This window comes from Cervus canadensis, chromosome 3, assembly GCF_019320065.1.
Source record: "Cervus canadensis isolate Bull #8, Minnesota chromosome 3, ASM1932006v1, whole genome shotgun sequence".
In the NCBI taxonomy this organism is placed as follows: domain Eukaryota; kingdom Metazoa; phylum Chordata; class Mammalia; order Artiodactyla; family Cervidae; genus Cervus; species Cervus canadensis.
In genome coordinates this window covers 30,997,601-31,022,798 of record NC_057388.1, presented here as the reverse complement: position 1 = coordinate 31,022,798, position 25,198 = coordinate 30,997,601, and the positions used below count along the sequence as shown (strand labels likewise).

Here is a 25,198-nt window from a genome sequence, read left to right as displayed (position 1 = left end):
GCTGCAGGATGTCTACGCTGGGCAAACTTCAGCCTCGGAGGATGAAGCCAAAGAGAGACCAAGTGGGGATTTATGTGGTTACTGTTCTCTTGGTAGGACATGGAGGGAACGACAGTATTCCTCCTTCAGGCACTGGTATAAATTCTTACTTGGGAGTTACAAAAAGTGACAAGGAGTTCTTCACTTTGGGAAGAGCGGCTGCTCAGTAGGAGCTGGAGCTAGAAGAGGACAGCGCAGCGAGTCTTGCACAGCTTGCGTGAACATGGGCCATTTGTTCTTACACCGGTTCCAGAGTCAGGCACCTGAGCGGAGCGCGGCCGGCCCTCGGCTCCAGCCACGTCCCGAGTGAGGCGCTGTGGTCCACCGGCTGCAAGCAGTCAACTACTGCCAGGCTGGGTTCGGACTGTGGCCCTTAGCGCCCGCCCGCCAGGCCTGCGGGTCGCCGGCAGCCTAAAAAGCTGCCCGGGACCAGGAAAGCCCGAGAGAGGCGGGGCCAGGTCGCGAGACCGCGCAGGCCCGGCCCGCCCTCCGCGCCTTCAAGGACCGGGCGGGACCCTCACGGCATCCCAACCAATCCCCGTTCCCCGGTGACCACGGGGCGGGACCCTCGCGGCTTTCCGTCCAATTCTCGCTCCGCTGGGCGTGAGGGGAGCAGGGCCGAGCAGCTGGGTGCTGCGGCGGAGTTGGTGGAGTTGCGCTCCCTCCCTCTCTCCCCCAACATTTTGGGGGTGGGGAGAAGTTAAGGACAGAGTTAAATAGTGTAGAGCCGCAGAGGTGACAGGACTCGGCGGAGGTGACTTCGGGCATCTCGCTGGCCGGGGTCTGAGAGGTACTCCTGAAGTTGGGCCGCTGGGCTGGTCCGTGGTGGTGCTTCGTTAGATTGCTGTCCCCTGGTGGCTTTTAGGGTGTGCGGAGCTGCCTTTGCTTTGGTGGGGGGCGTCTCCGGGCTCTCGTCGCCCCTCCTCCTGTCTCTAGAGCCAGGCTTTGAACTTGCACCCCTGCGATAAATTGCCAGCACCAGGTCCCTGGGCACCGGGAGGTACATTGTTATCGGGGGCTTATCTAACGGAAGGGAGTGCGGTTGTCCTAGTAGTTAACCTAGTTAATCCGTGTGGTAATTTTTATCTCGCTTTCTGGCAGATGGACTTTTTGCGTGTGTTTGCTGTGAGTTCCGAAAGGATGAGACTTGGCGCCTCCCAACCCTTCAGTTGTGTGTCTTCCACCCTTTTTCACTCGTTGTTAATTTTTCACTCCTGCAGTTGTTAAGCTTGTTTTCGTCCGTCCACAGTTCACCAGCTCAGTTCACATCCCTGTGGGTCCTGAGCAGAATTGTTGCAACAAGCACTTGGCAGTCCTAAACAACTCATCTTGTTTTACTGGTATGTGGTAATCTATGCCTTTTATTTCTGTCCCCTGATTCTGTTTTGTACTCAGTTTCCATCTTCCTGCTCCCAGGTGGCCCACTGTAATTAAGTCCGGCCTCATCACTTTCCTAAAGCATTTATTTATAAGTTCTTTTGGAATTGTTTTATTCAGTCTTTGTGATTGAGAGTTCAAAACAATCCTCCATGAAAGAATCGGATAATTCATATTTTTACTGTGTACCTCTTGCTGAATTAAGACTGTAGTGAGTATGGAGTTGATAGTCGTGGTCTCAGATGCCTAGAGTCTTTAAGTGGCACGGATGTATACAGAGGATAGCTTGTTTTTCAACATAGGTGTATTAGTTTCCTATTGCTACATAACAATTTATCACAAACCTAATAGTTAAAAAACAAATTTATTAACTGACATCTCTATAGATGCAAAGTTTGGGTAGGTTTAGCTGGGTTCACTGCTTAGTGTCTCACAAAGCTGAAATGAATTTGTTGGTCCAGGCTTTCTGAGGGAGAACCCATCTTCAGATTCATTGAGGTTGTTGGTAGAATTAATTTCCATTAGGACCGAGGTTCTTATTTCCTCACTGGCCATCACCTGGGGCCTCTCTCAGTTCCACAGGAGCATGTGCATTTTCAAAGCCAGACAACACCTTCAACCCTTTTCATGCTTTTAATCTCCCTGACTCATCTTCTGCCACCTCTTGGAGAAAGCTTTCTGCTCCTTAGAGCTCAAGTGATTAGATTGGGCCCACCTGGCTAATCCCTCTCCTTTGAGGTCAATTTTGGAATAACACCATCACAGTCCAAGAAGTGATAATCTCATATTCACAGGTTCTGGGTATTAGAGGGCACAGAATCAAGAGGGCCACTTACAGAAATCCTGCTTAACATGATGTGGTTGTCTCAAAACTAGATTATTTTTATAATTCAGTTTTGAAGGTATTAAGGAAAAAATTAACCCTAACAACGACTCTCATTATTTGAGTATCCTCTCTACAGATAAAGAAATTCAGATAAAGTTATTTGTCCCAGGGCATGTGAGTAGAAAATGATGAGCTGGCATTTGGACCCAGATCTGCATTTCCTTTAGTCCTAAAGCCATGTTTATGGATGGTCACAGTGAAGTGCAGTCAGTCATTTAGATAGGAAAAAGCTGAGGAATTGGGATATTTGTTGTATCTCAGTTTTGGATTATCTCTTTATATTAGTGGTGCAGGCTAAGCTCTTCTTCCTTAACAAAGAAAGCCAAACTACAGCGGTGTAAGTAAAAGGGTTTTTTGGTGGTGGTGGTGGTGGTTTTTGTGTGTTTTTCTCATACATCTAGAGGAAGGAGTCCAGGGCTAGTAGGAAGATGCTAACAGCCTCAATACCTGTCTCCTATAAATGGGTCCAAAGTGCTAGTCCAGTTGGCGCTTTCCTGCTTGGTAGTGAGGAGGAGAGAAAGCAGAGAACACCTGTAGTTCCTTACAGGGGCGTGGTCTGGAGGCAGCATACACATCCAAAGGCCATACCGAGCTCCAAGGGAGAGTAGGAGAGAGACAGCTGTGTGGCCTGCTTCCCATCTGAGACTCGGGATTCTGTTAAGGAAGGGCGAGAATTATATTGGCTTAAAGCAGTCTCTGCTACACCATTGTGTGTGTTTTTTTTTTAATGTTTTATTCTGTAACTTTCTGTGAGTGGAGTATACTTTTTGACTTTGCTATTAGTTTTAACAAGTAGTATTTGAAAGGACAGGAAACTCTTTTTTTTTTTTTTTTTTTAGGACAGGAAATTCTTAATATTACTGTTCCTTGATTTCTCAGCTGCTATTTTAATATATAATTTTAAAGACTTCTTTGAGGAATTTCTTTTTCTATTCACATTTTGTGTTACTTTGATTTCTCTAAAAATTAATACATCTGGAAAATGTTCAAGATTGCTTTATGATACTTGATCATTTTGTGTAGGCCTCACACCACTGCACAACTAGGTTACAGCAGTTTATGACTTATGCATTCTGTTGATTTATGCATTCCAGAATATTTTGTAAGTTTATGATTTAATGACTCTTCCACGCCTTTTCATATTTTCCTCTTGAAATTTTTCTCTCAGTCCGCTATCCTTTTCTACACATTTGCATTCAACCTACCCATTTTGACTTACTGTAAGTCCCCTCTCCCACTATCAGGTATGGGAGGAAGATTATGGTCAAACAGATCCGTATTTGAGTTGTTGGTTTGATCTTAGGCAATTTACTAAATCTCTGAGATTTGACTTCTTATGTAAAATGGCAGTGAATGCCATTTTCATAGAATGAAGATGAAGGAGATGACATGTTTCTATCACACTTACTGCAATACTTGGCCAGTATTCAGTGCTCAAAAAAATATAGTAATCTTGAGGATCACTCCTTGACCTCTAGCAATTTGAGTCTCTGTTTTTGTTTTTTGTTTTTTTTTATTGATTTTCTCTCTGACGAATCTGTGAATTCCTAAGGACTAGAACCAAGTCCTAGATATACTGTGATCCCTAAATATTGATGTAGTGGATTGAAACGAGTACCTAAAAGAATATTTACAAGATTTAATTATGAGGGCTTTTTTCTACAGTGTTCCTATTGTGACTGCATCATGGAAAATCAACTGGCTAAATCCACTGAAGAAAGGACATTTCAGTACCAAGATTCCCTTCCATCACTGCCTGTTCCTTCACTTGAAGAATCATTAAAAAAATACCTTGAATCAGGTATGTTTGTGATCTTTTAATGTATGTTAATATTGCTAGCAGCTTAACTGTGAAATTGTCAGAAGTTGATGAGGGTCTAATTGTTTTGTCCTCTAGGCTCATGATAATTAAAAGTATCCTTAAAATGTCCAAAACATTTCTGTCTTTCTCTCATGTTAATTTTTCTATAGTTTAAAAAGCCAGGTAGTACTATTAGGTTTTTATGCTACTCATGCTTGATTGTGTGGCTGAGTATAGAATTCTGGGTTGGAAATGACTTTTCTTAAGTTTTGAAGGGACTGTTTCTCTTGAGAAACCTGATGCTGTTCTGGTGTGTGACCTTTTATATGTGACCTGTTGTTTTTCACTCCCTAGATGTGTTTGGAAACACATTTCTTTATCTCTGTTATTCTGAATATCCCAGTGATGTATCATGATGTATAGGTATTTTCATTATTTCTCTGAACATTCAGTGGGTCCCTTCTGTTTAAAAGTTATGTTCTTCAAAAAAAAAAAAAGTTCTTCAGTTCTAGGAAATTATTCTTTTTTTTTAATTAGAGGAAAATTGCTAGCAATCCCACTCCTGGGCATACACACTGAGGAAACCAGAGCTGAGACACATGTACCCCAAAGTTCATCGCAGCACTGTTTATAATAGCCAGGACATGGAAGCAACCTAGATGCCCATCAGCAGACGAATGGATAAGGAAGCTGTGGTACATATACACCATGGAATATTACTCAGCCATTAAAAAGAATTCATTTGAATCAGTTCTAATGAGATGGATGAAACTGGAGCCCATTATACAGAGTGAAGTAAGCCAGAAAGATAAACACCAATACAGTATACGAACACATATATATGGAATTTAGAAAGATGATAATGATAACCCTATATGCAAGACAGAAAAAGAGACACAGATGTATAGAACAGACTTTTGGACTCTATGGGAGAAGGCGAGGGTGGGATGATCTGAGAGAACAGCATCGAAACATGTATATTATCAAGTGTGAAACAGATCGCCAGTCCAGGTTGGATGCATGAGACAAGTGCTCGGGGCTGGTGCACTGGGATGACCCAGAGGGATGGGATGGGGAAGGAGGTGGGAGGGGGGTTCAGGATGGGGAACACATGTAAATCCATGGCTGATTCATGTCAATGTATGGCAAAAACCACTACAATATTATAAAGTAATTAGCCTCCAACTAATAAAAATAATTGGGGGAGAAAAATAAATAAATTCTAAAAAAAAAAAAGAAAATTGCTTTATAATGTTGTATTGGTTTCTGCCATACAACAAAGCAAATCAGTCATAATTATATGTATGTCCCATCCTTCTTGAGCGTCCCTCCCCCGCACCATTCCACCCCAGAAATTTTTAAAGTATCACTTGTTTTGTAGTTTTCTCCTCTCTTTTTTTCACTCTCTTTCTGAGAGAAGCTCCTATTACTTGGATCTGGTTCTTCTGGGCAAAGTTTTTAATTGAAAAGTTGTTTTCCTTTCATTTTATTAGTGAAAGTGAGCGTGTTAGTCACTCAGTCATGTCTGACTCTTTGCAACTCCATTGCCTGCAGCCCACCAGGCTTCTCTGTCCATGGAGTTCTCCAGGCAAGAATACTGGAGTGGGTTGCCATTCCCTTCTCCAGCAGATCTTCCTGACCCAGGGATTAAACCCAGTTCTCCTGCATTGCAGGCCGATTTTTTACCTTCTGAGCCACTTGTCCCTTTTTGGTCCATTTAATATTTGGCATCATCAGTCCTTTTTTGGTCTGACTCCTACATGAAAGGCTTTCCTCTAATATGTGGCAATTCTTTGTCATTCACATTTGAGTCAGATCCTGAGAAGCTTATGGGGAGCTCTGAGTGTGTGGGTAGACCTTGGTGACCTGTGGGCCTCATAATGAACCATAAAGGGTAATAGGGCAGAGATCTAGAAGTTCTATTGGGACATATCCAAATGCCCAAACTCCTTTCTCTTGGACTGATATTTTCCCCAAAGAAGAATTCTCTCATCTTTTGTTAAGAAGGCAGAAGCCTGATGGCTAGTATTTGGAGAGCTGAGTGGAGGAAGAGGCAGGAGGGATCATTGTTCTAGTGTGCACTTTCATTGTTAACCCTCTTTTTAAAATGTGAGCTGGAATTCATGTATTCTGCTAGTTTGGTACAACTTCTCCTAAGGGTAAACCTTCATATTTCTAACGCTACTGGGAGGGAGGAAGTTGTCTGGCTTTCTGGAGTGTAGGACATTCACAAGGACGAGTGTGGATGGGGTGGTTGTCAGCTGCTTTTACAGGCATTGAAGCAGTCATACTGTTTTCAGCCTCATATTGTCCCTTATCTTTAGAAGTTTGTATGTCTTGAATTTTTGAACCTTCCTAGAGTTCCACTGCAGGACTTGGCTTGCTTGGGTTTGCACCAAACCCTCCTTACCCTCCCATTTCCTTCTACTCCTAGGCTATGGATACTTTGTCCATTCTGTGGTCAGTCACCATTTCCCCACCTGTTTTCTAATTTGTAAAATGTTAACCTCTCTGCTGTCCTCTCTTCTTTCATGTTCTTTGTCCTTATACTTTTTTTAGTAATTCTCATTTTAGTGAGTTACTAGAAGTGAAGATACATTTATCAACTTAGTTCCCTTCGTTTAACTGGAAGACCTCTGATTTTTTAAATTTTTTTTCTCACTGACTTTCATCTGGGAATTCTAGTTTCTTTTTTAAAAAAACTTTCTGATTATTCACTTGTGCTGTCTGAATGCAGCTATTTAAATTAACGTTAAGATTTTGAGGAGGCAAAAATAAATCAAAAGGAAGGTATTAATGCCCCTTGATTTCTAATTAAGGGATTTCTACTTTCATCTATAGCTTAATTTTCAGAACACTTGGTTTTCATGGACTAGGCACCCTGTATTCTGTGTATGTGTTCTTGAAGAAAATCGTTATTGGCTGCAAGTGATCCTAAACTGCTCTGGGAAGGCTTTACACTTAAATCTACATATATGCTGCGTTTACATTCATAATGTGTAAGGCTCTGCTTGAACATTAATGGAAAGAAGCTTTTAATTTCTCACAGTAATGGCTAAACAGGATTTACTTTCCTATTGGACGAACAACTAGGTGATAGTCCTGTGCGTCATTTTAACTATCATTGTCTAGAATGATTTTAAAATAATTTTGGGAGAAACAGTTATCAGACTGCATAGTATCCACTGTTTTATTTTTTGAAGTATTTTGCATTATTGCTTTTCAGCCATTTTCATGTTATAAACTCTAATTTAGTGGACTGCTCTAATATATATATAAGTGTTTTCTATAACTAAGTCAAGATTTATATAAGTAATAATAGAGGTGAGTTTGTGGTACTTGACATCTAAATGCTTTAATGCATATTTCTTCCTTTTACAGTAAAGCCATTTGCAAATGAGGAAGAATATAAGAATACTGAAGCAATTGTCCGGAAATTTCAAAATGGTATTGGAGAAAAATTGCAGCAGAAATTACTTCAAAGAGCAAAAGGAAAAAGAAACTGGGTATTTATGTTATTGTATTTATTAGAATATTGATACTTAATGAAAAGTAAACGTGTATCTAGCTTTCATTTTTAAATTATTACTGTAGAATATACTGTAGAATACTATTACTGTAGAATTATACTGTAGAATCCTTACAGCTACTGTTGGCTTTATCATCCAAAAGAATGAATGAATTGTTTAACTCTGGGGAGTTTCAAGTATTGTGTGTGGGTTCCTCTTATTATGTGGGGGAACTTGGTAAAATGCAAAATTCCTGGGACCAGTGATTCTGATTCAGTATCTCTGGAAAGGGGGCCCAGATATCCTTATTTAACTACCCTATGCAGTTCTGATGCAGGTTATCTTTAGACCATGTTTGAGAAAAACGTTTTGTCCAGATAATCATAGCCTAAAAAAAAAGCCCAAAATACTAAAATAGATATCACATTGATGGTGTGCAAATATTTATACAGTGCATAGGAGAAAAGGGCCATTAGAAAACTGGAGTGAAGAATGGTTATGAGCATTCAGTGTTTCAGTTGGAGAGATTGAGGAAACATTGGTATAAAGATCTCAGTAATTTTTCACAAGGAATCTTCTTTGATTTTTCATCTTTAACAACTGTACTTCCGTAGGATGAGTTTTCATCATTTTAAAATACAGCCTTAGTCTAGAAATAATGTTTGTAACTATCATTTAGTTTTAGAAGTAAAAGGCAAACTGATCTTTTTATTGTTCTTTAGATACCTATGATGTAGTAATACAAGTTTATATGTCTAGATTCCTTTTTTTCTCAGTTTTGAGCCTTCAGTGACTTTAAATTAGGGTAAAGGTTAAAGAAGTCATTGTTCTGCCTGTATCCTCTTCACTTGCATTTTTCCAAACGACTGACTATAGTTTGTAACATCAAATTCTTCAAAAAGAGCTCCAGGTAATTTGATGAGATCCACTTACTTACACATGAAATTCAATTGCAGTTGTGAACAGGTACTCTGGGAAAACACACCTAGGGTGCTTTGTTGGATATTGATGATTTTAATATGCTCTGTCTGAAGGTGTTTCTTTCAGTGCTTTCCTGTTTCATGTTTTTGATAATGTAGTTATACTTGAACAGTACTTAATTCAGATCCCATAATTCCAAAAGAAAGAAATGATCACAATAGCATTTTTACTATTTGTAATGATTTAAAATGAAATGTTTTTAAGTGTTGAAGAGTAATTAAAGAAAAAAGAACAAATAGAGCTTTTTTTTTCCTTCTCAGCAGTTACACCTTCAGGTATTGATACTATCAATAGCATTAGGCTGATGTTCTTAATTTCTTTTAGCTAGAAGAATGGTGGCTGAATGTTGCCTACCTGGATGTCCGTATACCATCACAACTGACTGTCAACTTTGGGGGTCCCACAAGCCAGATTGAACACTACTGGCCTCCAAAGGAAGGCACACAATTGGAAAGAGGAAGTATAAGTCTTTGGCATAACTTGAACTACTGGCAGCTATTAAGAAAGTAAGGATAGTTATGTCAATTCAGTTACATATTTACCCAAAGTCTCTGGTGGCGAAATCTTGAGAAGCTTAATTTATTTATTTGGGGATGAATACTATAGGTGTGACTATTTGGTTTAAAAGTTCTATAATGATTTCTTGGTCAATATACTTTTGTTTGTTTGTTTTTTTTTAATAGAGAAAAGTTAGCTGTTGAAAAAATTGGAAATATTCCTCTAGATATGAATCAATTCCGAATGCTATTTTCCACCTGCAAGATTCCAGGAATTATTAGAGATTCAATTATTAATTATTTTAGGACTGGTAAGTAGAAAACTTTTGTGCTTTTTCTGGTAAAAGCATTGGGATTTGGATAGTTGTTTTTTTTTTTTTAAGATTTATTTATTTAATTTATGGCTGGCTGGGTCTCTGTTGCTGCACTCGGCTTTCTCTGGTTGTGGCGAGTGGGGGCTTCAGTAGTTGCAGCACCCGGGCATAGTTGTTCCTCAGCATGTGGGATCTTCCCGGACCAGGGATTGAACCCTTGTCCCCTACTTTGGCAGATGGATTCTTTACTACTAAGTCACCATGGCAGCCCCAGGATTTGGGTGGTTTTGCTGCAGTTTTTCTGTGACGCTGTGGAATGTACTCTTTTTTTTTTTGACTGTGCCGTGTGCCTTACAGGATCGAAGTTCCCTGACGAGGAACAGAACCAAGGCCCAGAGCAGTGCAAGTGTCAGGTCCGACCACTGAGCTGCCAGGGAGTTCCCGTGCTGTTATGGAACATACTATTTTGAAGAATATTTCTTACTGGATTTTGACTAGTTTTATTGGATTTTGATTTGGACTAGTCATAGAAAGACTAGGCTTTCTATGAACTTTATCGTTCAGCCATAGTGATTTAACTGGAAGTAATTTATGGAAATGGATTTTTTTTGAAAGTGTGTCTTACATAGTTCAATACAAATCCTCGTGCTTACATTGCATCATTTGATAGTTTGAAATGGTCGTTTTGGAAAATGGGAAAAGCACACATTCTGTACAAACATAGGGTACCTAAACAGTGTTGAAATGTGTGTTTATGAGTTTAAAGTTAGACTGTATGGTATATTGTATTTTTTCTTAAGCAGCCGCAGTGGAAGAGGGAGTGAAGGATTTTTGCAAGGGAGAAATTATAATGTTGGGTATGGAATCTACTCTGGTTAAGGAGAAAATCGAAGAAATTATGTGTTGATGGGGATAACAGCGTGCTAACCACTGCAGCTAAGATGCTAGTCTCAGTAAGGAAGTAATACTTAGGCCTGGTTTGAAGTTTCTGCTGTTTTTTGTTTTTTGTGTGCATGCTAAGTTGCTTCAGTCATGTCTGACTCTCTGTGATCCCATGGACTGTAGCCTGCCAAGCTCCTCTGTCCATGCGATTCTCCAGGCAAGAACACTGGAGTGGGTTGCCATTTCCTTCTCCAGCGCATGAAAGTGAAAGTGAAGTCGCTCAGTCATGTCTGACTCTTAGCGGCCTCATGGACTGCAGCCTACCAGGCTCCTCTCCTACAGCTTCCAGAAGGAACCCAGACTCGGGGACAACCCTCATTTTAGCCCAGAGAGACACATTTCAAACTTGTAGTCCCCAGAGCTCTAAGACAATAAAATTTTCTTGTTAGTGGTGATTTACCACTAAGTTAGTGGTAATATTGAATGTATTACTACATTTATATTAATAATTTATTACAGCAGTCGTAGAAACATATTCATTCAAATGTTAGCCCATTTTGCAGCCCCCTTGCAGTGCTCTATTACATGTTCATATACTTTGTCTTCTCTCTATAAAGATGGATTCCTGATTCCTAAGGATAGCCCTTCTGCATGATGTCCTGGGCTCCGCCACCTCTTGTTTAATCATGGGCCTTGCTTTTGCATTATCCTTCCCTCTGTGCTGCCTTAACAATTTTCCCTCTTTACTGGGTTGGACAGGTTTGTAATATGTCCCATCTTAAAAGGAAAAAATTGACCTCTTGCTTTCTTGCAGTGTCACACCCTAGTCAAAGCCACCATCATGTCTCTGGTTGTTCTCACCTGGACTACTTCAGTTACCTCCTAACTGATCCTGTTATGTATTCTCTTCACGCTTATAATCCCTTCTTCATATGGCAGCTGGAATACCCTTTGTAAAGTATTAATTAGATGACATTATTACTGTCCTGCTTAAAACCTTCCCTTGGCGGCTTTTCCATCATTTTTTAAATTGCAAGCCCTTTCTAAGGCCTGTAGGATGTGGCCCCAGTTTTTTCTGCCATTTTACTCATTTCTCTCTGCTGCAGCTGCACTGACCTTTTTCTCCCTTTAAGCAGACCAGCTCATTTTGCCCTAATCCTTTGCACTTCCTGATTCCTTTGCCTGAAGCTCTCTTCCTGCACATATTTCTGTGTTAGCTCTTTTACTTCACTTTGGTCTCTTATCAAATACCACCTCTGATGCTCATCCTTAGGTAGCACCCTCTGTCCTCCTCTCCCCAAATATTAACTTGGCCTCAGGTTTATTTCCTTTTTACAGCCCCAAATTTTAAGTAGTAGAGAACAATAAAAGGTAGTGACGGTAAATGTAAAAGGATATGGAGGTTTGTGAAGGGGAAGAAATGATTTGGAAATAGCCATGAGGGACACAGAAAACACATACCCCAGCTCTGAGGAAAGAGGATGTAAGAGGAAAAATAATAGTGCTTTCAGGAAATAGTTCTTCCTCATAGCTAATGAGTAGATATCATGAGAAAACATGTGTAAAGCATTTAGCACATTTCCTTGTACATATCAACCAATCAGTTTGCTTCCAATGGCATTATATGTCTCTCCTAACTTCCTTCCTTTTTTGGGAGGGAAGAGGCAGAGATGGTATAGGAAGAGCCTTGTCAGAGCCTAGTACTCAAAAAATGGGACTAAGTCAGAATAGTCTGTTATTTACAAATCTCAAAAACAAATAGTTCCTTAGTAATTAAGGTGTGCCAAATGAGTCAAGCAATCGTCAGTGACTTACCAGGTGTTATCAGAGCCTTCGGTAACACTACAAATTGGGCAGAATTCTTTCTCCTTGCCACTCAAGCGAAAAGTACCCTTATTGTACTGAAAAATACTTTTCTGAGAAATCCTAGCTAGATATTATTGCAGTTTAATAATCTGATGATCAATCAACAGTAAAGTAATCCCCCAAAGAAACTTAACTGAAATAACTCTCCTCCTGGACTTCTCTGCAACCCTTTCCCCCTCCCAGCCTATCCATAAATGAAACTAGAAAGCCCTGTAGTAGTATGGAATTTATATGATTCTTAAAGTATACAGAATTTGAAACATGAAAATCTAGATGTGTGACAGAGGTTTCAAGAACATGTATTTATGACATAACTGAAATTTTATCACCTTATTGTTTTTATTCACTTGACATATTTGATGAATATATGATAAATAAAATATTGGAGGAATGATTTTTTACTCTTGCTTTCAGAGATTTGAGTCTTGTGTTTTCTTTTTTTATTTTCCAGAGAGTGAAGGACATTCCCCAAGTCACCTTGCAGTGTTATGTCGAGGCCGAGTTTTTGTCTTTGATGTAGTGCATGAAGGATACCTGATGACTGCACCAGAGATTCAGAGGTTTTCAAACTACTTTCTTAAGTCTCATTAGGTCTTAAACTTTTACTTGAGTTAAAAAAAAAAAGTTCAATATTAGCTTTTAAAAAGTGATAGTAAGCTGAGAAATAAGAATTTTATATATGCTAATTTTTAAAAGCCTATTTTTATTTTATTTTTAATTTAAATTATCTTTTCATTTTATTCATTGTATATGAATAAACTCTCCTTGGAGAAAAGATAAACATTACAAACATTACTCATCCCCTTCGCTGCCCCAAAATTAATCACTGTTGCTAGTGTGGTGTGTCCTTCCAGACCTAATGCAGTGAATTTACATGCACATACAGATTTTTTTACAAAGAACATATATATATATATTTTACATATGCTGCTGCTGCTAAGTCACGTCAGTCGTGTCCGACTCTGTGCGACCCCATAGACAGCAGCCCAACAGGCTCCGCCGTCCCTGGTGTTCTCCAGGCAAAAACACTGGAGTGGGTTGCCATTTTCTTCTCCAATGCAAGAAAGTGAATTCGCTCAGTTGTGTCCGACTCTTAGTGACCCATGGACTGTAGCTTACCAGGCTCCTCCATCTATGGGATTCTCCAGGCAAGAGTACTGGAGTGGGTTGCCATTGCCTTCTCTGATATTTTACATATAGTATGTGGTAAAAGTGAAAATTGCTCAGTCATGTCCGACTCTTTGTGACCCCGTGTACTGTAGCCTTCCAGGCTCCTCTGTTCAAGGAATTTTCCAGGCAAGAATACTGAGTTGGTAGCCATACCCTTCTCCAGGTGATCTTCCCAACCCAGGGACTGAACCCAGGTCTCCCACATTGCAGGTGGATTCTTTACCATCTGGGCCACCAGGGAAGCACATAGTATGTATTTTATATATATATATAGTATGTACATGTAATAATGTATAAGGAAATGGCACCCCACTCCAGCATTCTTGCCTGGGAAATCCCATAGACAGAGGAACCTGGTGGGCTACAGTCCACGGGATCACAGAGGGGTGGACACGACTGAGCGACTAAACAGCAAGCAGACTGTTATTTTGGATGTTTATATTTTTAAAGTTGGCATTATGGAAAATTTCCAAAGGTAGAGGGAATTATATAATGAAGCTCCCCCATGTAGTCACCCCTAGATTCAACAGCTATTATATTAACTCCTAGCTTCAACAATTATAAATTCATTGTCTTATTCAACTATACCTCCGTGTGCCCCTCCTGTCACTCCACCACAGATTAGTTTAAAGAAAATCTCAGACATAATATCCTTTCACTTAAATAGTAAGCTTCTCTAAGATATAAAGACTCTTAAACATAAAAAAAAAAACCGTTATCACACCTAATGACTTTCTTCTCCTAAAATATTAACAAGAATTCTTTAATATATTAATATACAATCAGTTGTTCAAGTTTTCTGGTTTGTCTTCTAAAATTGTATGTATGTGTATATATTTTAAATTATTTTTATTGAGTATTACAACCTGTACACAAGCACACACAGAAGTCCACAACTACATACTCATGCATCTACCACCCAGGTCAAGATACAGAACATTTCCATTATACCCCTTGTACCAGAAATCCCCCTTCTCAAGTGTAATCACTTAGCTTGCTTGCAAATTTTATTAATACAAAAAGTGCTGCTGTGAACATTCTTGTACGAGTCTTTGATGTATACATGCGTGCATTTCTGTCTCATTACACTCAGGAGAGGACTTGGGGAATCATAGTTTATGTGTATGTTCAGCTTCAGTGGTCATGCCAGTTTTCCAAAGTATTTGTGCTGATAAACACTTCCCACTCGTATAGGAGTGTTGGAGGAGTTCGTTATACATTCTCAACATGAGGCTTTCGTGGATTTCAAAGCGTCTCTTTGATCATCAGAAATTCTTCATCTGAATGTAGTCCAATATATCAGTATTTTACCGTATGGATTATACATTTTGTGTACTGTTGAAATTTTTTTCTAATTTTTTAAAATTGGAGTATAATTGCTTTATAATGTTGTGTTTGTTCCTGCCGTACAGTTGCACGAATCTACTCTATTTGTACAAATATCCGCTCCCTCTTGGACCTCCCTCCCTACTCCCACCCTAGTGGGATCATCATCCCTAAGCTGAGCTCTCGGGGGCATGCAGCAGCTCCCCACTAGCTGTTTTACACATGGAGTGAATCTGTGTCACTATTACTCTCTCAATTCGTCCCGCCTTCTCCTTACCCTCTCTATGTGAGTAAGACCGTTCTCTGTGTCTTTGTCCCTGTTCCTGCCCTGAAGATAAGTTCAACAATACCATTTCTCTAGATTCCATATATATACGTTAATAAGCAGTGTTGGTTTTTCTCTTTCTTACTTCACTCTGTATGACAGATCCTAGGTGCATCCACATGACTACAAAGGACCCAATTTCATTCCATTTTATAACTGAGTAATATTCTACTGTGTATGTGTGTGTGTGTGTGTATATACATATATATATACACATCACATCTTCCTAGTCCATTGATCTGTTGATGGACGTTTAAATTCCTTCCATGTTCTAGCTGTTGTAAATAGTGCTGCAATGAACACTGGGTACATGCATCTTTTTAAATTATGGTTTTCTCAGGGTATATGCCCAGTAGTGGGATTGCTGGGTCATATGGTAGCTTTATTCTTAGTTTCTTAAGGAACCTCCGTACTGTTTCCCGTAATGGTTATATCAGTTTGCATTCTTAGCAACAGTGCAAGAGGATTCCCCTTTCTCCACACCCTCTTCAGCATTTACTGTTTGTAGATTTTTTGATGGTGGCCATTCTGATTGGTGACGTGATACCTCATTGTAGTAGTTCTGATATGCATTTCTCTCATAATTAGGGATGTTGAGCATGTTTTCATGTATTTGTTGGCCATCTGTATGTCTTCTTTGGAGAAATGTCTGTTCAGGTCTTCTGCCCATTTTTTGATTGGGTTTTTTTTTTTGGAATATTGAGCTGCATGAACTGATTATTTTTAGGGGTTTATTTTTAGGGGTTAATCCCTTGTCAGTTGCTTTATTTGCAAATTTTCTCTCATTCTGAGGGTTATCTTTTCATCTTATTTATGATTTGCTGTGCAAAATCTTTTAAGTTTAATTAGGTTCTGTTTGCTTATTTTTGTTTTTATTTTCATTACTCTAGGATGTGGGTCATAAAGGATCTTGATGCAATTTATGTCATCTAGTGTTCTGCCTAGATTTTCCTCTATGAGTTGTGTCATGTCTGGACTTCCATAAAAATTTTTTTTCCTAACACATTGTTAGAAAGATATTTTCTTACATTGTGCTCTAAACTTTCATTCTTTTATCTTTCACATTTACGTTAAAAGTCTGCCTAGAATTGATTTTTGTATGTGACATGAGGAAAGGGGTAGTTTTATGTATTTAAAAATAGTCTTTTAAAAATGATTAATTAGTCAATTTATGTTTGGCCGCACTGGGTCTTTGTTGCTGTGCTCGGGCTTTCTCTAGTTGCCACGAGTGGAGGCTCCTCTTAACTGCGGAGTGTGGGCTTCTCATTGTGGTGACTTCTCCTACTGCAGAACACAAGCCCGAGGGTGCACAGGCTTCAGTAGTTGTGGTGCATGGGCTTAGTTGCTCCGCAGCATGTGGAATCTTCCCAAACAAGGGATCCAACCGTGTTCCTTTCATTGGGAGGCAGATTCTTAACCACTGGACCACCAGGGAAGTCCAGGAAATAGTTTATTTTAGGTATTTTTCTGCAGTTCATTTCTTTTAGTGAATAATAAGACAATGAATAATAAGACAATAATATATTCATACTGGAATAGACATATCTACCTTACTCTTTTTAACTGTCATATAGAATTCCACCAAATGGTCATACTATATAGTTTGACATTTCTCCCTTAGTACCCATTGAGGTAGTTTGCATTTGTTACTATAAAAAACAACCAACATTTTCAAGCATGCCTCTTTGTGTATTTGTGAGAAAATATCTATGTATTGACATTAGAAATGAAATTTCTGGAAAAAAAAAGAAAAAAAATGAAATTTCTGGATCATAGGATACATACCTTTAAATTTTTAAACAAAGTCAGATTGTCGTTCATAGCAGGATTATGTTTCCTGCTAGTGTTTTAGGAGGATACCTACTGCTCTACATGATTGCTGACATAGTATAATTAAGCTTAAAACATGATGAACTGACCCATGAAAAATGGTTTTCGTTGTTGCCTGAATTGACACATCCCTCATAACTAGTGAAATTGAATATATTTATATATATTTATAGGTCATTTGTATTTTCAACAAGTTGCTTTTGCCTATTTTTCTATTTGCTATTTTTTAATTCTTATTGATTTGTAGCAATTATATGTCTGGGCACTCATCCATTAGTAGTTATATGGGTTGCAAACATTTCATTCCAGTTAAATTTTTTTCGTAATTGGACAGGCATTGTTGACTTTGATATAGACATAAAGATCCATTTTTTAGGTTTTTTGCTTTTGTTTCTTGGATGATCTTTCTGTCCCAGCTGTATTTTAAAATTTGTTCCAAATTTGACTTAAAATAATTGAAGTAAAGTGAAGTCGTTCAGTCGTGTCTGACTCTTTGCGACCCTGTGAACCCCGTAGCCCACCAGGCTCCTTCGTCCATGGGATTCTCCAGGCAAGAATACTGGAATGGGTTGCCATTTCCTTCTCCAGGGGATCTTCCCGACCCAGGGATTGAACCCAGGTCTCCCGCATTGCAGGCAGATGCTTAAACCTCTGAGCCACCAGGGAAGCCCAATAAAATAATTAGGTCAGGCTTATTACTTGGATCACTGAAAGCCACTCTCTCAGAAACTGCATACATGTGATTTGTGGTCTGAATTCAGCCTGTAGCCTGTTTTGCTTCGATAACAGAGAATTTGAATTGCTATTTAAAAATCAGGAGAATTCACATAAACATTGACTTCTGTTTTTATTCATATAAAAGCTTGGATTTCTGTTCTTTGAAATAAAATCCTGTTTGTTCAGATTGTTAACTCTGATTCAGCCTCACAGCTGGTTTTCTTGCTTCCCTACATTCTCTACAGTCATCAGTCCTGTGACTTTAAAAATTCATATTTGATTGAATCTCACCTTTGCTTACAATTCTTGAGTAGTTCCTTGAGGTCTAGCTAACAGTCTCATTTTTTAAACTGTGGTCTCGATCTGACCTTCGCCTGTCCCTTCAACCTTGTCCTGCTCGTCCTCCCTCTGCATCCTATTCTACCCAATTTCTCTGCTTGCCGTTCTGAAATGTTAGATTATCTGTTATCTTTGCGTGTGCTCATGCTTTCTATTGGACTGCCTTCCCCTGCCTTGTCCACCTTTTAAGTAAGAATTGCTCCTCGTGCTTTGCTTCTGTTCACGTGTCACCACAGGCTTACTACTTTCTATTTTATGTTTTATTTCATAATTTCCCATTCCCTTTCCTCTCTTCATGGCCCAAGGACTTAGCCTCTTATTTATCTCTATTATATTGATTATTAAATTGTATTGAAGTCATTTATTTCTATATTTTCATATTCAGATGGAGCTCTAAGAGATTACTTAAAGATTTTTTTTTTTTTAATTCCCTCTGCTTAATACAAAGCAGAAAGGTGTGGGTGTGGATGTGTGAGTGAACTGAGTGATTAGGCCAGCCCTATGCATTAGGAAATTTTATTTAGAAAACATAAGATATGTATTAGTAGTATAAGATAAATTGGTCAGATTCTGAATCTTATGAGTTGGAGCCTCAAAAGAGATGTGTTAAAATTTGCAATAATCCAGGAAAAAAGTTAGAGGTTGGGACTTTAGGATATGGAACACTATTCATAAATAGTAAGATTCTACTGTATGGTATAGGGAACTATATTCAATATCTTATAATGAACTATAATGGACAAGAATCTGAAAAAGAATATATATGTGTAAAACCGAGTAACTTTGTTGTATATCAGAAAGTAATACAATGTTGTAAAGCAACTATACTTCAATTTATATATATTTTTAAAAGAGATAAATGCAGAAGAAGTTTTGGAGATAAGATTAATTTGAATTGGTAACTGGATTTAGAAGGAAAGGAAGCTATTACTGAGTAAGTAGATAGTGTTATAACAGAAGAGGAAGTAGCATTTCAATTTTCAGTTTTTTCTTGTTTTTAATACTAGCTTTGAGGCAATTCACATACTACACAGTTCACCCATTTAAAGTGTATATTTCAGCATTTCTTAGAATATTCAGAATTGTGCTGTCATCTTCACAATCAACTTTAGAACATTTTTGTCACCCCCCAAAGTAACCCTGAACTCATAAGCAGTAATTCCCCATTTGCTCCCCAACTCTTACCCATCCATTAGCAGACATTTCTCATATTTCCCAAACACTCCCATCCTACCAGCCTGAGGTAGCTTTTCTATCTGTTTCACTTGACTTTTTGTCTCTATGGTTTTCCTTCTCTGGACATTTCATATAAATGAACTCTTAAATGGCCTCTTCTGTCTAGGTTCTTTCATTTAGTATACCTTACATTTTCAGCATCCATCCATGTTGTAGTGTCAGCAGTCCCCAATCTTTTTGGCACCAGAGACTGGGTTTCCTGGAAGACAGTTTTTCTGTGGACATGGGCTGGTTTCATGATTCAAGCGCATTACATTTATTGTGCATTTTCTTTCTAAATATATCACATTGTAATATGTAATGAAATAATTATGCAGTTGTCACTTGTCACTCACTGATAGGGTTTGTATACAAGTCCATAAGCAACTGGTTTATCATGGTCTATGTGATGGGAATACCCGACCTCTTGAGAAACCTGTATGTAGATCAGGAAGCAACAGTTAGAACTAGACATGGAGCAACAGACTGGTACCAAATAGGAAAAGGAGTACATCAAGGCCGTATATTGTCACCCTGCTTATTTAACTTTTATGCAGAGTACATCATGAGAAATGCTGGGCTGGTTGAAGCACAAGCTGGAATCAAGATTGCCGGGAGAAACATCAGTAATTTCAGATACGCAGATGACACCACCCTTATGGCAGAAAGTGAAGAAGAACTAAAGGGCCTCTTGATCAAAGTGAAAGAGGAGAGTGAAAAAGTTGGCTTAAAGCTCAACATTCAGAAAACTAAGATCATGGCATCCAGTCCCATCACTTCATGGCAAACAGATGGGGAAACAGTGGAAACAGTGGCTGACTTTATTTTTCTGGGCTCCAAAAATCACTGCAGGTGGTGACTGCAGCCATGAAATTAAAAGATACTTACTGCTTGGAAGGAAAGTTATGACCAACCTGGAGAGCATATTAAAAGCAAAGACATCACTTTGTCAACCAAGGTCTGTCTAGTCAAGGCTATGGTTTTTCCAGTGGTCATGTATGGTTGTGAGAGTTGGACTATGAAGAAAGCTGAGCCCTGAAGAATTGATGCTTTTGAACTGTGGTGTTGGAGAAGACTCTTGAGAGACCCTTGAACTGCAAGGAGATCCAAGCAGTCCATCCTAAAGGAGATCAGTCCTGGGTGTTCATTGAGAGGACTGATGTTGAAGCTGAAACTCCAATACTTTGGCCACCTGATGTGAAGAGCTGACTCATGGGAAAAGACCCTGATGCTCAGAAAGATTGAGGGCAGGAGGAGAAGGGGACGACAGAGGATGAGATGGTGGGATCGCATCACCGACTTGACAGACATGGGTTTGGGTGAACTCCGGGAGTTGGTGATGGACAGGGAGGCCTGGTGTGCTGCAATTCATGGGGTCACAAAGAGTCGGACACGACTAGCGGCTGAACTGAACTGAACTATGCAGTCAGACCTCTTCGCTAGTGATAATCTATCTGCAGCCGCTCCCCAGAGCTAGCTAGCCTCACCACCTCACCTCTACCTTAGATCCTCAGGCATTATATTCTCATAAGGAACTCATAATCTAGATCCCTCGCATGCGCAGTTCACAGCTCCTATGAGAATTGAATGCCCCGCTGATGTGACAGGAGGCAGAACTCAGGTGGTAGTGGGAGCGATGGGAAGTGGCTGTAAATGCAGATGGAACTTTTGCTCACTCACCCACTGCTCACCTCCTGCTGTGTAGCCTGGTTCCTAAGAGGGATTGGAGACTCCTGGTAGCATTTATTAGTACTTCCCTTTTTTTGACTGAATAATAATGCAGTTAATGGCTAGACCACATTTTATTTAATTATTTATCAGTTAATAGATGTTTGGGTTGTTTTGACTGTTTGACTGCTGTGAATAATGCCGCTGTGGACATCTGTGTATAGGTTTTTGTGTGGACACTTCTCATGGGTATATTCCTTGGAGTGGAATTGCTGGATCATACTTCTATGCTTAACCATTTGAGGAACTGCCAAACTGTTTTCCAGTATGAGTGCACCATTTTACATTCACATCAGCAGTACGTGAGGGTTCCAGTGTATTTTCATTCTCACCAGCACTTGTTATTGTTAGCCTTTTGATGGTAGCCATCCTAGAGAGTATGAAGTAGGATCTCATTGTGGTTTATAGTTGTGTCTCCATAATGACGAGATTGAACATATTTTCATGTGCCTATGACTATAAACTCTGGGAGGTAGTGAAGGACAGGGGAGCCTGGTGTGCTGCAGTCCATGGGGTCACAAAGAGTCGGATATGACTTAGCGACTGAACAAAAACTTGGAGAAATGTCTGTTCAAATCCTTTACCAACTCTTAATTGGGTTATTTGTCTTTTTTATTATTGAGTTGTAAAACTTCTTTATGTATCCTAGATGTAAGTCCCTTATTGGATACATAAATTACATATATTTTTGTCCGATTCTAGTGTTTACTTCGCTTTCTTCATGGTTGCTTGTGAAGGGCCAACATTTTAATTTTGATAGAGTTCAGTTTATCTACTCCTCAGTTATTTGTACTTTTAGTGTCATATCTTAGAAACCATCCCGTAATCCATAGTCATGAAGAGATAACTATGTTTTCTTCTAAGATCTGTTTTGTCTTAATTTGTCAGAAGAGGTCAGGGAGATAATTTTTAAATGTATATTTAATTTGGAACGTTGGCAGAAATTGAGGTGGATATATCTGACAAGCATTTGGAAATTTGGTATTAGAAATTTAGAGAGAAAATAGGGTTAAAGTTAGAGATTTGGTTGCCTCTTAGGTAAAGGTGATAATTGAAGGTATTCAAGTAATGGGTGAAATTACCAAAGAAGAAACTTGTAGAAGAGTTTGGGGGAGGCCAGTGAGGGGAAATTTGGGAAGACACACATTTGATGGTGGATAGAGAACAACAGTCGGTGAAAAAGATCAAGTAGTCAGTGAGTTAGAAAGACCACAATGTAACAGTGCTACAGAAGCCAAGGCAGAGAGAATTTCAAGATTGACTCCTGGGCAGCAAATGACTTTATAAAGAGAAAAATGAGACTGAGATAAAGCTGCGAGATCTCACGGGACGCCATTGCTATTATTCAGAAACACATTTTCAAGATAATCACTGGAAGACAAAACCTGATTACATTAAAAGAATGAGTGGAAAGTAATGAAGGCAGAAAGATTTTGAGGAAATATCAAGGATAAAATATTTTAAAATATGTATGATTCTGAAATGTAAATATTGTTAATACAAATTTTTGTGCTTTTAAATATCAAAAATTGCATGTGTACTGAAAACAAGTCCATAGATAGTCAAATTGAAGGAGAAGAGGGGTAATTACAGTTACCAAATCTGTACCTCTTTTTACAATATGAATAGAGAAGTTATTTTTAAACCACCTTTGAGGTATGATTGACATATGAAGCTGTGCATATTTTTCTCTGTACAACTGGATGAGTTTGGAGATAAGTTTACACTGATTAAACTATTGCCATAATGGATACCATAAACATATTCATCACCTCCAAAGGTGTCCTTCCCTCTTTATTTTTAAAAAAAATTTTGGTGGTAAGAACACTTATCTTAAGATCTACCCTCTTAGCAAATTTTTAAGAGTGCAGTACAGTATTATTAACTACAGCACTATGGTGTACAATAGATCTCTAGGACTTACTTATCTTGTATAACTGAAACTTTGTGTCACTTGACAGTTATGCGATTAGTCGCTCAGTCGTGTCCAACTCTTTGTGATCCCATGGACTGTAGCCCACCAGACTCCTCTGTCCCTGGGGATTCTCCAGGCAAGAATAGTGGATAGCCATGTAATACATGGTTGCCATGCCCTTCTCTCAGGGATCTTCCCAATCCAGGGATTGAACCCAGGTCTCCTGCATGGCGGACGAATTCTTTACTGATTAAGCCACCAGGGAAGCCCAAGAATACTGGAGTGGGTAGCCTATCCTTCCTCCAGGAGATCTTCCTGACCCAGGAATCGAACCACAGTCTCCTGCATTGCAGGTGGTTTCTAATGCCTCCTCATTTTCTCCTTAGCCCAGCCCCTGGCACCCACCATTCTTTTCTGCTTCTAAGAGTTTTATCTATTTTAGATTCCACATATAAGTGATACCATGTAGTTTTTCTTTTGTGTTTAGCTTATTTCATTTAGGATAGTGTCCATCAGGTTCATTCACATTGTTGCAAACAGTGGAATTTCTTTCTTAAAGCAGAATAAAATTCCATTTGTATGTTTATACCACATCTTGTTTATTCATTCTTCCATCATTAAATATTTAAGTTGCTTTTGCCTCTTGGCTATTGTGAATAATACTGCAAGAAACATGGGAATGCGGTGTCTCTTCGAGACCCTAGTTTCAGTTCCTTTGGATCTGTACACAGAACTGGGATTGCTGGATCATATAGTATCTCTAATTTCTTGAGGAACCTCCATAGTTTTCTACAGTGGCTGCACCAGTTGACGGTTCCACCCGAACTGCAGAAGGGTTCTGTTTTTCTTCACATCATCATCAGTGCTTGTTACTGCTTGTCTTTTTGGTAATAGTCATTCTGACAGGTGTGAGAGGATATCTCATTGTACTTTTCATTTACACTTCCCAGATAATTAGTGATGTTGAGCACTTTTTCATGTACCTCTTGGTCATTTTTATATCTTCTTTGGAGAAATGTCTGTTCAATTCCTTTGCCCATTTTAAAATCAGGTTGTTTGGGTTTTTTTGCAATTAAATTGTGAGGGTTCCTTGACCTCTCATCAGGTATATGGTTTGCAGATATTTTCTCATATTCTGTAGTTTGCTTTTTCACTTCACTGTTTCCTTTACAGTGCTAAAGCTTTTGGTTTGATGTAATCTCATTTGTCTATTTTTACCTTTGTTGCCTGTGCTTTTGGTATCATATCTAAGAAATGATTGCAAAAGGTTAATGTCTGGAAGCTTTTGTCCCATATTTTCTTCCATGAGTTTTACTGTTTCAGGTCTAATATTTAAGCCTTAAATCTATTTTGAGTTGATTTCTGTGTAAGGTGTAAGGTATAAGATAGGGGTCCAGTTTCATTCTTTTTATGTGGTGATATTCCCAACACTGTTTACTTAAGGGACTATCCATTTCCCATGTATTCTTGGTCTCCTTGGCACCTCAGTTGACTGTAAGTGGATTTATTTATAGGCTCTCTGTTCAGTTCCATTGACCCGTATGAGTGTCATTTGTGCCATATTGTTTTGATTACCATAGCTTTGTTTGGGTTGGCCAAGATGTTACAGAAGAACCCTAATGAACTTTTTGGTGAACCCAGTATGCTTTTGGAAAACTCAGCAGTGGCCACAGGACTAGAAAAAGTCAGTTTTCATTCCAATCCCAAAGAAAGGCAATGCCAAAACACTCTCCGACATAAATCACAGCAAGATCCTCTGTGACCCACCTCCCAGAATATTGGAAATAAAAGCAAAAATAAACAAATGGGACCTAATGAAACTTAAAAGCTTTTGCACTACAAAGGAAACTATAAGTAAGGTGAAAAGACAGCCCTCAGATTGGGAGAAAATAATAGCAAATGAAGCAACAGACAAAGGATTAATCTCAAAAATATACAAGCAACTCCTGAAGCTCAATTCCAGAAAAATAAATGACCCAATCAAAAAATGGGCCAAAGAACTAAACAGACATTTCTCCAAAGAAGACATACAGATGGCTAACAAAACACATGAAAAGATGCTCAACATCACTCATTATTAGAGAAATGCAAATCAAAACCACAATGAGGTACCATTACACGCCAGTCAGGATGGCTGCTATCCAAAAGTCTACAAGCAATAAATGCTGGAGAGGTGTGGAGAAAAGGGAACCCTCTTACACTGTTGGTGGGAATGCAAACTAGTACAGCCGCTATGGAAAACAGTGTGGAGATTTCTTAAAAAACTGGAAATAGACCTGCCATATGACCCAGCAATCCCACTTCTGGGCATACACACTGAGGAAACCAGATCTGAAAGAGACACGTGCACCCCAATGTTCATCGCAGCACTGTTTATAATAGCCAGGACATGGAAGCAACCTAGATGCCCATCAGCAGATGAATGGATAAGGAAGCTGTGGTACATATACACCATGGAATATTACTCAGCCGTTAAAAAGA

General features: G+C 39.1%; 1 protein-coding gene across 2 annotated transcripts in view; it reads left to right on the top strand.

Moving 5' to 3' along the window:
* Nucleotides 1-626: 626 nt before the first annotated feature.
* Nucleotides 627-25,198, top strand: part of CROT (carnitine O-octanoyltransferase) — a 49,752-nt gene continuing 25,180 nt past the window's right edge. Inside the window, exons 1-7 of one of the 2 annotated variants that reach the window (XM_043462872.1) lie at nucleotides 627-829; nucleotides 1,289-1,379; nucleotides 3,968-4,103; nucleotides 7,485-7,609; nucleotides 8,918-9,099; nucleotides 9,277-9,401; nucleotides 12,604-12,712. In XM_043462872.1, coding sequence (XP_043318807.1) covers nucleotides 3,989-4,103; nucleotides 7,485-7,609; nucleotides 8,918-9,099; nucleotides 9,277-9,401; nucleotides 12,604-12,712 — 656 coding nt within the window. In that variant the 5' untranslated portion in view covers nucleotides 627-829; nucleotides 1,289-1,379; nucleotides 3,968-3,988. Of the gene's footprint in view, nucleotides 830-1,259; nucleotides 1,380-3,967; nucleotides 4,104-7,484; nucleotides 7,610-8,917; nucleotides 9,100-9,276; nucleotides 9,402-12,603; nucleotides 12,713-25,198 lie in introns of both variants that reach the window. The other variant, XM_043462873.1, reaches the window with a different exon arrangement.